This window comes from Chelmon rostratus, chromosome 3 (assembly GCF_017976325.1).
Source record: "Chelmon rostratus isolate fCheRos1 chromosome 3, fCheRos1.pri, whole genome shotgun sequence".
NCBI classification, from domain to species: Eukaryota; Metazoa; Chordata; class Actinopteri; order Chaetodontiformes; family Chaetodontidae; genus Chelmon; species Chelmon rostratus.
The window spans coordinates 16258846-16272791 of record NC_055660.1 but is presented as its reverse complement, the minus strand read 5'-3'; the positions used below and the strand labels follow the sequence as shown (position 1 = coordinate 16272791).

The 13946-nt window shown below is 42.4% G+C and overlaps 1 protein-coding gene across 2 annotated transcripts in view; it reads right to left on the bottom strand.

Moving 5' to 3' along the window:
• Window positions 1-9714, bottom strand: part of adcy9 (adenylate cyclase 9) — a 42439-nt gene extending 32725 nt beyond the window's left edge. For both annotated transcript variants that reach the window (XM_041966752.1, XM_041966753.1), the window contains exon 1: window positions 5645-9714. In XM_041966752.1, the coding sequence (XP_041822686.1) occupies window positions 5645-7538 (1894 nt within the window). In that variant the 5' untranslated portion in view covers window positions 7539-9714. The remainder of the gene's footprint in view (window positions 1-5644) is intronic.
• Between the last annotated feature and the right edge of the window lie 4232 nt (window positions 9715-13946).

Genomic DNA, 13946 nt, shown 5'->3' with positions numbered 1-13946 from the left:
GCCAGTGCCATCTTATGATACAGTTGGAACAGTTCAAGGTGCAAACCTTGAGTGTGCAGATATTATAGCTGCTATACTGCACTGTAGACTAAAAATCTTAACTGTCTAATATTCACACACACGTGCATATACACGCACACGCTTGAAAACGCCACAACCTAATTTCCCCTACTGCTACAACACTCAACAAGGGGAGGCTAAAAAGCATTAATGCAGCAGATACAGGAAGGATATAAAGGCCAGCTAAGCAAACCCCAGGGCAGAAAACTGCAGTTCTCACCACCTGCAGTGAATTTCTAGTGTGTTAGAAACAGAAAGCGACATGGCAGGACTGGATAGGAAAGGACAGAGGAGACACGAGCAGTCGAGCAGGGGGCCTGGGAGCTACTGACTGACGGGCAAACACAAACTGTTGAAATGCATGTGAAACAGTTTCAACGTGACCCAATGATCACCTAAGTCAATGTGTATTTGCTGCCTTTTAAGAGCCCTTCAGCGACTATCTTTTTTAAAGGGACAAATCTAGCGACCCAATGGGCCACATCTCTACACCAGTATACTGACATTTTTAAAAATGACTCTAGAGACAAATGTAACAACTTTGTGTAGTAACCTGCTCGCTGTGGCTGCAGCTAAGTTCCCACAGTGGCAGCAGCACATTCAGTCACACTGAAAGCAGATCGCTATCTGCCACCTCCAGCAACCAGCCTGTGTGCAAACAGCATGGTACACTTATTTTCATTGCTTAGTGCATTTTACGAGTGCTCTGTGAAAATAAGGATGCATCACATTAGACGAGTTAAAAGACGCTATAACATTCAATACAGTTTACTGAGTATGCAATATATGCAACTGTTGTTTGGCAAATACTGATCTAATTATTGTTTGTTAATTTCAAACTGGCTGTGAAATCCTGAAATGTCTATAAAATATCTGCCATGACTTCCGAGTTATGCCCTACCTGCTGCCTTCTACAATACTGGTCACCTGCACTGTCTCCATGGCTGCTAGTTAGCTTTTCTTTTACTTTTGTCTGTAGAATGGATGAATATATTTAACCTAAGCATGTTTAGTAAGTATGGTAAATTAGAAGAGGAAAAATAGTCATTCAATAGTAACTAATTCCATAAATGTATTGTGAATGTGTGAGGGTGTACACATTTCTGCAGATGATCAAACTGTGCTGTGCTTGTTTGAGTAGAGCCTAATGAGTTCAGTTTTATTGTTTTCCAGATGTTTTACTGTGTTTTCATTTTTGTTTTACCTTTTTACATTTAGAGCAATTGCATTACAATCTTTTAATTTCATGAAAGAGATACACACTATTAAAGTTGATATATAACTGCAGTGTACTTCACAGTTCAACCTTTAACTAGCCTAAACTTCTCATCTTCCTTTGAAGTAATGTGAAGCATGAAGACATTTTGCCTGGTATTTAAATCTCTTACTGCACAACTGCAGAGTTAATGCATTTGTCAATGCAGGTATGACTCGTCCCTGTATCCATGTACATGTCCATGTCCCCCATCACATGTACTCAACTGTGATGGGAGATTGTATGTATTGCATGATCCCTCACAATCCATTACATATTATCATAGATCATAGTTAAGCCATGAATCAGACAAAGAGCATTTCTGATACAACTGACAAACTACAGCATCTTACCAACTGGCTAAGTTGTTCTTATTCAAAGGAGAGAGGGGTAATGGGTATTTAGCAACTAACAGAGAGAGAATGGGAGAAAGCATGCTATCATTTGGCCTGCTGGGGGACCTGTAGCAAAGCCTTTACCAAAGACAGACAGACAGTACTAAAGCAGTGTTACACAACAGACCACATGCACAGGCCTGGGTGACAGGTGAGAGACTAAGGCAATGAATTTGATAACACAACAAGGATGAGGAAAGGCAGAGGGAGAGATTTGGAAGAGGAAAGGAGACAGAGAAAGAGGGGGAAGCAAAGGACAGAGAGTTAAGAGAGCTGACAGACAGAGAGAGGTGGGGAGTTTAAGAAACACACCAAATTATTCAGCTCATCACTCGTGATAATACTTCAGCATAAAAGAAGCTGTAAAGAATGAAAAATGTAGAAAGATACTGAAGGTGTCAGACAAGGCAAAGAGACACTGATTTATAACATCTACATTTTGCAAATGTCTGTTATTAAATGTACTGGGGATTAATAACTGCTGTATGGGCTCTTTTAAAAGCAAATGACTGACTAGGTATTAACAGTTGTGAATTTTAAATGGAATAGATGAGAGCAGAAAGCTATAGAGAAGAGGGATGGCTCGATTGGCATTTGACAGTACAAGTATTGTAACAGAAAATGATAAGACAGGTTAGAAGTGACAGTGGGTCCAGAGATGAGGATGAGCAGAGTGAACATCCTCAGAATTGCTGTAACTACACTAGAAACTGAGAAAAATGTTGAACTGGTAACTGGTAACGATTTACAAACAAGAGAATGGAAAGACAGAGAATGGATTTTGTCTTTAGAGGAAAAATGTCCTATAAAACTTTTTTGCTGGTGTGACAAATCTCTGGCAAATGGCAAATTTAAGATGAGCAAACTAAGATCATGAACACCTACGAAAGCTGAGTTCTTCATTGAGCCTGACCATTGTCCCATGAAGTAATAGTTACATCACTATGCGATTCTGACTCACTGAGAAGTGCCTTGTCGATGTCTCTCAAAATAAAACTAGTTTATGTCCATTTCTCTCCAAAAACTGTGTCCAACCCCTCTTTCTCTCTGCTAAAGAAGTAAACTCATTCTCTGAGCAGGAAACTCTCTGTTTCAGAGGGAAAAGTAGATGCCATTTACCCCTTTTCTCTCCCTAAACAAAAGCTGCATGTCAACATCTCACTCTGTCACTGTTCGCCAGTCTGAAACAGAGAGTGATGGCACCATTTAGAGCCAAGTGTGAATACACTCTGACATGAGGCTTGACAATAGAACAGACAGTCTCTGTTTGAAAGAGACCTAAGATTAGACAGCCCAAGAGGAATTCCCTGCAGGAGAGATTAGTTCCATTGATGCTGCTTTCCACAGAATATTGAGTCAGACTGTCTGTGTGTGCATGTGTGTGTGTATTGCAAACATTGTGGGACATAAATTGGTTTACAAAGTCACATTTGTTAGTCACAGGTTAGGGTAAGGGATAGGCAGGTAGTGGTTAGGGTATCCAAGAAATGAATGTCAATGTAATTTCCCCAAAAGTGACAACTCTGTGTGTGTGTGTGTGTGTGTGTGTGTGTGTGTGTGTGTGTGTGTGTGTGTGTGTGTATGTAGACTCAATATGAGCACTGGCTGTGGCTGCAGACAGCCAAGTCAAACATCTTTCCATATCTTTACCCTCTGTCTGGCGTCTGTCTGGTCCCATCCTATAATGGTGGGCACATGAAGAACACCTGTTTAATCGAATGAAATACAGCCAATCAGCCCTCCTCTTATTAACTCTATTCTACAGATCGAACATTCTGGCCGAGCACAACAAGCCACAAACAGAGTCAGAGATATGAACCAACCCTTGCACTGATTGCTATCTATAACAGAGGAAAAACAGTCTGTAGAGGTTGAACACTTTGATCTGGATTAAACTGATTTGCGTATGGTTCGAAACTTAATTTAATCCAAGAGAAGGCCTAAACTGTGTAGTAACACTGAACTTGTTTGACTTAATCTAAATGACCAAATATATGTAGGGGTGGGTGATATATCGGTTTCATCACCGCTACCGGTGCCATGTTCTGCCACAACACGGATATTATAGTACCGTCATTATCATGATAAAAGTTTTAAAAATAATGTGCTTTACTGTGGCATGCAGGTAGAGGGCTAGACACGTACTAAGTGAACTGGAGTTACATTGAATAACTGCTATCTTTGAATTTGGTGTTAGCACATTCTACGGCAAATTTGGCTAGAAGCATCTATTGTAGACGCACACACTGGAGCAATGTTGGAGTATTTAAGATTGAGGGATAGTCAAGAGAAACTATGTGAACTTTAAGCCTCAATTGAAGCCAATTAAATAACCAGAGCATTAGCTTGAATGTGGGAAACTGTTTTCTACGTTGCTTTTGAGTTGTCTCATACAGCCAGACCAAACGTTATCTTCACACTTCATACTGCAACACAAGTTCATCTGGTTTTGTTGTTACAGGAAAGCCTCCTCTGCTGCATGCCATGCCAGTATGTGTGTCTGTTGCTGCCATATGTAAATGTACTTAATAGACATACCCCGTAATACACTGACTGTTACTATTCAGATAACATACTTTGGGTTTTCTGCCAAATAAATACTGTTGAGGTGCCTAATCATATGTTTAGTTGCCTAATTCTGAGTATTAATTACATCACATTACATTTATTATTTAACCTACATTACTGGGAAGGTTACTCCTTCTGTGTGGATGTAGGCCAATACCTCATTTTCATTCCTGTTTGGAGCCAATAAACACATCAAATATTTTTTCTTTCTTAAGATGTGTTGCCATACATTGTTAGAGTGAAAAGAGGTCGAATAACGTGTTGAGCAGAGTATCCCTTTTATTTATGTAATACTGTGATGTAATACTGTCACTGTAACACACCAAAAAAACAGTGATATAAATTTTAAGTCATATCGCCCACCTCTACTTATGTGTGAGTCATAGTCACATATCTTGACTGCTGTGTATGCCAAATGTATGCTTGTCCTTTCATCCTTGTGCTGTAAATATTCATTAATGGTGTCGCTATGCAAGTTGTCAACATTTGTCTGTAGAAAGGATTTCAAATCCATTTGTTTCATTTGGAGATTAAACATTCTAATCTCAATGACACAAGCCTCTGTCATGCAAATATGGAGCTCCAAAATAAATCTGCAGAGTGCTGCTCCAAAATAACAAATTTCTCATTTCTACAAATGTGTACAACGCCACTGATAGCATAAGGCAATTGTGGTAATCAAAGACATTGTAATATATGTCCTTGAGCAACAAAATGAAATAAACTGTATGGAATGAATGCTCTACAGCATACAGATTTTTAGTGACAGTGGTTTAGTGATTTCTGAAAAGAATTCTACAGGTACTTACTGAGGCATTTGGTATCAATTAACCGATACTGAATGTTGAATGATATCCATCTGATATAAACCAAAACATCTCTCTCGTCCTGGTGCTCTAATCTCTTAATCTTGTTGCCTGATCTCTTGCTCCATTTCAACAGGACTAACTGGTCAGATAACATCTTTTAGTGCTGTCTAGGCATGTGATGACCCCACTCAACCCCTATGACCATTTGCTAGCGTGCACATGTTCAGACAATGTAGGCTTTCAACCTTTATCCTCTACATGACTGACTTCATTCAAATGCAGTGCCCTCCTCTTTTTATTATTATATGTTTTTAGCCTTTGCTGCATTTTCAAGCTTTTTATCAGTTCAACAAGTTAAATGGACTTAAAGATAAACATGCTTTGTTTTTTGTTTGTTGCAAATGTACATTTTAAAGTAAGAACCATTGATCAGTAGAGCCAGACCAGCCAAGATCAGTGATTCTCTCTTTAGGATTGCCTCTGATTTAACTTCTGCACGCTGACTTTCAGTTTAGGAAGAGAAGTCATGAGGAAGTCAGACATGAAAAGCCACTTACCCTTCAGTTTCTCCACCACACTCTGTCCGGCTCTCTCCGCTACCCGCCCATCCTCCCTCTGGTAATGGTCATCCAGGAAACGGGCAGTAGCTTCTGACAGGTGGACCTTGCCCGCCACACCAAGCTGTTCCATCAAGTTAGCCAGATTGACATCATTTGACCATACATCAAACTTGAAGCGTTTCATTCCCAAGATCCCACACAAGACAGTTCCGGTATGGACGCCGACTCGCATGCTGACGGTCTCACATGTCTCCTGGCAGAACTGCTCAATGGCCTGGATCATGCCCAAGCCCATCTCTACACAGCAGTAGGCGTGGTCCGGCCTGGGCTCAGGGCAGCCAGCTACACAGTAGTAGCAATCTCCTAGAGTACTGATCTTCTCACAACATGTTAGTTCACAGAGTCGGTCAAAACGTCCGAACAGATCATTGAGAAGGCCTACCAAGGCTGGTGCTGACTTATTGGCAGACATTTTGGTGAAACCCACAATGTCTGCAAAGAGGATGCTGACAGGCTCCATGCGTTTCATATTGAAGGGCCGGAAGATTATCTGTCCACGGGGAATGGAGGTCTTCTTGCGTTTGTGATTGTTGTGAGGGTGATTCTTGGGGTTTGTAGAACTTTGGGCTTGTGAAGCTCCGCAGCTTCCTCCGCCACCCACTGAGACAGCTGATGCAGAGCAGGCACCAGAGGAATAACGCTTACCAGAGCTCTCACCACCGCCCTCATCATCACCTTGCTTCATCAGCTCATCTGCAACTCGCCGCGGCATGACTGAGTGGATCATACGCTCCTTCAAGGCCTTCTCCACCTCTAAGTCTTTGCCATGCATGATAGCCTGGCCCACTTTGAGGAAGGTGCTGCGGGAACGCACCTCAGACATGATGAACAGGTGGATGCCAATGACATGGGCACACAAGTGGAGCAGAGCTTTGGCCGGGCCGAGCCAGCGGAGGGTGTCTCCTTCCCAATCAGAACCTGAACCTACTAACCCTGTGCCCCATCCTGTAGTGTCATAACTCCTTTGAAGCAATGGTAACCATTCTAATGCCTCAAATAGTATAGAATACAAGAGCCCCAGCATCACAGAGGCATACAGACGGACATGGAGGACGCTGTATAACAACAAGAGAACCTCCATGCACAGGGAAAAGGTGCCTACTGGGGAGATGCAAGGGGTTGGAGGTGGTGCTACTGCGTCTGGTGAGAGATATGAGGCATTCCCACCACCAGCCCCCTCTAGCTCAGTGTAGCCAGCAGTCTGTATCTGTGGCGCTAAGGTGATAGCAAAGGTGACCGCAATCAGGAGCAAGGAAGTTTGGTTGTACAGCCATGTGTAGGGTTGGGTTAAGGTGAACAAAAAGAGGAGCACTAGGACAACTAAAAAGGAGGCTGTAGGGGCTAAGAAGGTCATGGGGTTACAGCGGTCACTGTTGACCCCAAAGTACACCCCCCAGAGCACGGCTGCCACTGCCAGGTAGAACAGAACATAACGGAAGCGCCTCTGTGTCTGTGGAAAGCACCTCTCTTGGCATGCCTCTTCCAGGACAGGAGAGTCAAATTTGGGGTCCCAGCACTGGGCTGCAGAGCGTTCAAACAGTGGGGGCGCCTTCCTATGCACCCTTGAAGTTGCAGTCGCAGCTGGCCTGGAATCTGCTGAGCTGCAGCTGGAGGAGATACTGTATTTGTGGAGGTTAGGGTTTATTTTACTCACAGCCCCATAGCCTCCAGCTCCTCCTGCACCACTGCTGGCAGCCCTCAGTGGCTCATGTTGATGCACGTGTGGCGCGCTGTTGGTAATCCGCACGGTCACGGCGCCATCCCCGCTGGAGTCGCAGCTGACTTCCGTGCCATGCATGAGAAGCTGCCGGTGATGTTGCAGAGTGGCCATATTGACTGGTGTGACGAGGGAACGGAGGGGGTGCGGGAAAGGTGTTAAATATGGATTATATCCTCTGAAGGCGCTCAGGCAATTACACGCGGTGCGTGGGCGCCGTGTGTGCACATGTGGCACAGAGAGGAGGGAGGCGGCGGCGGCGAGAGCGTGACGGGCAGGCAGGAGAGAGAGAGCAAAGGTGTTTGTTGGAATAATCACACTGCATGAATGGTGAGCACGGCACAGACGTCTCTGCTACGCACACAGCAGCCTGCACACTCACTCACACAAGACGCACCGTTCCAGCTTCTCGAGCAGTTCATTATCCGACCCCGGTTTGCGTCAGTACTCACATTACATGTAGACTATCCTCCTCCGAAGAGGCTCTGGGTATGAGCCCGGTTTTCTCTCCAGCTGCGGTAAAAACACTGTCATCACTCTTTCTGCCTCCTGAATTGAACATCCTTCTCGGAAAGGACTGCTTTAGTGATGCAACGAGTTTTTTTATGCCTTCATCATGTCAGTCTTGACGTTACATGACTGGAAATTACCTCCTCTGGATGTGCGCAATATTTCGATACTGCTGACATTACAAAGTCAGACCGCGGCAGGAAAAATGCCCAGATTTTTCTTCATTCCGAAGTCACGTTGTTTGCGTGGAAAAACAGTGTTCGGGTCCGGGGCTTCATCGTACACACAGAGAGAAGCTGTCAACAGTTGGCGACGTGCACAGCAAGTGGCTCCAAAAGTTACACTGTCCCTCTTATCTCCACAACATGCGCGACAAATTGCCCGTTTACACTTCCTTTCCTTTATTCAAAAACACCCCCCAAAATGTCGTTATGAACAGCTAGTAGTGCTAAAATAAAAATGTGTTTACATGACAAATTCCGTCATCACAAAGCATCAAAACTATGATAAAAAATACTTAAAATAACAATAACTTATCAATCTTCTCTTGAAATTCTAGTTTAACATAAAGTAGTTTCCCTAATATTCTGTATGTTTTACATAAAAATCAATGTCTATCTAAAGTGTGGGAGAACTCTTCACTCCTTTAATTAAAAAGTAGGTGAAGTGTAATTAAAGGTGGCTTTACCTTCCTCTACATCCCTTCTCATGCATAGCTCAGTGTGCTACGGATTTGCATTTCTTATTCCCACACAGTCTCCTTCCATCTTTATTCCGAGGGGCCCTTGAAAGTATTCCAGACTGAGTTACTTTGGAGCTCTGTCCAGTCCAAGCTCCAGATCATAAGAGGCCTGACAGGCAGGCCTATTCCCACGGATCCAGCCCCGTCCTTTCCTGAACTCCCTCTCCGGGTCTCCACCGTGTATTCCCCCTCTGCCTTCCAAAGAGGGGGTCGGAGAGGGGTATGCGCTATTCAAAGACGCGCTATCCGAAAAAAGAAGCGCAGAATATACCATCCGCTGGCCCAAATTAGTGTCGGTTTGCCTCTGCTGGGAGTGTCTGCAACTTGTTGCGCGCAGTTGGCAAAATATACAGCGAGGAACAGCGTCGGTCGGGACAGGCTGGTCTATAAATAGTGATGATCAAAACTCTTGCAGTAACAGCACCAACGCCGTGTTACATTTAAATGCTCCTTTTCAGCTTATCCTGGGAAATAACAAGAGCGCTTAATACAAAAAAGCGTAGTACTAAAAAAAATCACGTCGTAAAACGCGTGCAAAACGTCAGCGGTAGGCCCCCCCCCCCCTCTCGTTCCCAAAAGCTCCCAAACTTTTTTTCCCAGGCCGTATTTCCTGCGTTTGGAGAGGAGACCCAGTTAGAAGTCTCTGGCTATTTGGAGCAGAGGCTGGATTTCCTCCCCTCGCATTCCCCCCCTGAGCAAAGAAGTAGAAAATCCCCAGAGCAATAAAGGAAAACCCTTGGATATGTCTTCGGCGGGATCATCAAAACCCGGCCCCACAAACGACTCTATCTCCTTATCTCAGCCAATTCCTTAGCTCTGGATAGCACTAGTTTTCGCTGGCATGCATGTGTCCAACAAACACAACACTGTGCGCTCTGGCTGTGGTGCGTCCTCTTCCGTCCGCCGCTGGTTGCCTCCCTTTCCCCCCGATATGGCTCTGTGCTGGAGTTGGGGGTTAAATAAGAGCAGACCTACAGCGATAGTTGAGCGGCTGCTTTTCCGTCTTATCCGGGCGAACGTAATATCTCCACTCCTGTAGCTGCCACCATCTTCGCTGTGACTGGGTCGGAAATCCTCCCCCAGCTGTTGCGGCGGTGCGGGTTGGTGGGACCAGCCTGTCAAGCAAACCACAGTTTAGAAAAACACGGTTTCCGCTGTTGCGGAAGAAGAAGACCAATAAGAAAGTTAAATGTTTACGCGTGACTAAACAAACCTGCTCACATTAGCTTGTGCTAATGGTCCGGAAAAAGCAGCAGGATACAGGAAAGTTTTAATATGCGTGAAAGGGTATTTTGTTGGTTGAAGAAACACCATCCAAAGATAAGCAAAAGCATAAGTTTCTGTTATTTAAAGCCCAAAATAAAAGGGAAATAGTAAAAGACAGGTGTCCATCCAGGTGACTTTTTTAATGTTAGCTAGCTTCTTAAAGGGCTAATGTTAGCAAGAGGTCAGCGCGTATGTAACTACGCAACGATACTAACACGCTACGTAGCAGCAATTCTTTAACAAAATAGCGTTAACCCGGACCCTAAAATTTAATTATCTATTTATCAAACTAGTAAGAAAGTAAACACAAACAATTTAGCGCCTTTAATTTGAAGGCGGACTGACCTCCGGTGTCTCCCTGCTTGTCTCCGTCTTGACTCGACGGTTGGCGGTTGGTGGGTGGGTGTCCACACTGTGGCTCGGCTACGTTCAAGTCACAAGTGAATAGCTGCCATAACAGTCTCTCGTTGTAAAACCGTCCCCACTGTTAGCTTTCTGATTTTCGTCGCTGCGGTGACTTCTTGTCACCCTTTTCACACCCAACTAGTGCTACTGAGCAATCACGCGGACAACCTCAGGCTAGAAGTAGAGGCGTCCTGCCATGACAGTTACAGAAGTCTTTATCAGCTGAAATTTTAAAATTATTGTTATATTAATTATAATTCCAAACTATTAGTTCATAGATGCCGGTCTTTCCTATTCACTGTAAAGTATCATTACATTATGTTGTTGTGTAGAGTGCAGTGATTTTGGTTTGTTGTCTCGTGTTTTTGTGTGGATGGTTGAAAGACTAGCAAGCACTATGTGGAAGCTATTGGGGATCCAAAGAAAAATGAAGACTCCTATGAAATAAGAATCTAAAATTTGACTTGAATTAGTCAAAAAAGCTAAATGTTGTTTAGCATTTTCAAAATATCAGTGACAGAGAGCAGTAGTCCACTCACTCTTTTTGTTGTTTCTCTTCATTTATTTATTTATTTATTTAAGTTTATTAGTTGCCAATAAAAGTGCTCTGGTTTATTTGCAGTGGGGTCACATTTGGTGAAAAAATTGGTTACTTCTTTATCTCACAATAAAAGACAGATGGAAAAACCACTTCCAGACAGGGAACAAATGTCAAGCTGCAATCACGATTTGTGCAAACGGTTTTCTGGGATACATTCTCTTTCATATTGAGAAAAAAAACAAAAACAAAAACAGACAAAACATGAATGTCCTTGACCATTCTTTAGTGTTTTCTTTTATTACTTTGTTTTATTGTTGTATTAGAACTCACTTTACAAAGAAATAACATTATGTTTGACACTGTAACTCAGAGCAGTGGAATGATTTTCAACATTTCCACAATCCAAATCAGCCACAGAATGTAGAAATTAAAGCGGTGTAAAAGGAACTGATCAACTGGGCAAAAGTTTAATCTCCAAGGTCAAGTGTATTGAAGAGGGAAATACCATGATAGAGAAAGGAGGATGATTTACTGTGCAGTGACCTATTACACAATAAGAATTACGCAGGGAAAACCATGCAGAGGAAACATGTAAGTATTGTTGTTAATGTCTTAAGTATGTTGGTTATCAAATATCGAAGATAAGATAAACTTTATTAACCCACAGCTGGGGAAATTTGGTGAAAGCAATCATAGTAGAGAATGGTTTCAATCTATCACTTTTGGGGTTATGGGCCCAGCCCACTTCTTCACGCTTACACACACACATATATAAATATATATATATTTATGTGCGTGTGTGTGTGTGTGTGTGTGTGTGTAAAATGGTCTGTGCCTCTGTAGTGCCAGTGGACATTATACTGGTGTTTCTATGAACCACAGTGTATTTGCAGCTGGAGATAGGGAGATAGTGACGTGATGGGATTGTGAACAGCGGGTGAATAACAAGAAGGTAAACAAGGTAAAACACAGTTATAATGCTGATTCAGTATACAATGTACGTGTGTGTTTGTGTGTGTGCGTGCATGCTCTCATGTTTGACAGCTTACAAGAGGCCTGTTTGTTTGAGCTGATAAAGCTGCACTGATAAGTCTGTGGTAACATTGTGCCTAAAAACCAGCACTGCCTGTCAACTCAACAAACACAGATTATACACGGAATGTGAGCTCAAACACATATTTACATGTGTAGCATGTGTTACGTATTCACACGTGTGTTCATGCCGTGTTTGTGTTGTCCTGGTGTGGTTGATGTGATATTTTATTGTCCCACTGCGGAGAAATTTGCTTCTTGCCTTTAAAGCTCAGGGTCAGGTGCAGGGCAGGAGAGAAGCTGCCAAAAACATGGTGACAAATAGGCTTTACTCCACTCATATGAAATGGGGAGGGTTATTTCTTAAATGTGATCTACCTTTAAAAAGCCAATGTGCAATATTAGCATTTTATTTTGCTGTGCATCATGGCTTTTTACATTGGTCAGAGTTGGTTGGTCTATGATGGATTTACATGATATTTTGCACAGACGTTCATAGTGCCCAGACGATTAATTGATCTGGTGATGCCTTGACTTTTTCTGTAGCGCCACCAGCTGGTCAAATGTTTCACTTATCCTGTGAAATATCTCAACGTCTGGTCTATGAATTGGCAAAAAACCTGGTGCAGGCATTCATGGTTCCCAGATGATGTATCCTAGTTATTTTGGTGATCCCCTGACTTTTCCTCTGGCACCACCATGAGGGTGACATTTTTGGTCCTGAGTTAAATGTCGCTACAACTATTGGATTTGTGTGTTTGGCACACACATCTATGTGCCTCAGGATGAATTGTAATAACTCTGGTCATCCCCTGACTTTTATTCAAGCGCCACCATCATCATATTCGTCCATGACTTTGACCAGTGACTTGCAAGTTGCTGACATTCCCATAGCCTCCAGCCATCAGCTGGAGTTTTAGGTGCTAATTAGCAAATATTAGCTGACATGTCAAGGTAGCATGATAAATATTACACCCCCTTCAACATTTTAGCTTTTTTGTTGTTAGCATGTTAGCTTGCTGATCTTAGTATTAGCTCAAAGCACTGCTGTGCCTGAATACAGCTCCAGTACAGCTCCACACAGGTCTTGTTTTACAATGTCTGTATAGCCTCTCATGGCATGACTCAAACACAGCCCAAACACTTGGATTCAATGAGATGTTTATACTTGGCTTTGTTGCTGCTAATTTGATCTTATTTTTATCATGCTAAAACAAATATCAATATTTAAAATCAATCAATCAATCAATCAATCCATCCACTGATTAAATCTAGTGCCAGTAAAAATGACAGACTGTCCTGTTTACTATCAAATCCACTGACTACCGACATACTGTGGTCTCTTAATGCCCAACCAGATGTCCCACTCTAAATTAAGGGTAAAAGAGACAACAATCCATCCATCCATTATTTAGACCCACTAAGAGGAAATGAATGAATGGAAAGAGACAGCACGTTAATATATATGAGCATTTATGTCACTGCAGAAGCTGTTTCCATGTGACGCTGACAGAGATAAGGTTAAACAGAATTTCTTAAATGTAGCTCTCCCATTTGGATATTTTTAAAGGAAATGTTAGTTTGAATTGCTGTTCATTTTATTACTGATTCAATATTTCATTGATTCCTTTTAAAGCTGCGAGAGGCTTGGCCACTACCTGTTGTATACTAGCTTGACAATCAAACTGAATTGCCGTTTCTGCATAATACCTAATTTGAATGAGAAAATATATTCTGGTCATGCAAAACATTATCTGTCATGGTGATGTGCCAAATTGTTGTTATGATATTGTGTTATTGTACATTTCCTAAAAGACAAAGTCACACTTATTTTTCTAATTTTTTTCCAAACTGCTGTATGCAACTACAACTTTAGACAATATAAGTTATTATCATAAAAGGGTCATTTTGTTTTAATGAATATTGCAAAACTTTTCGCTATGACATTGTAATCATGTGACCAAGACGTAATCCTGTACATTTACCAAATCTGATACTTTGATGTAGACCTGAGTGAGTCCTTGTC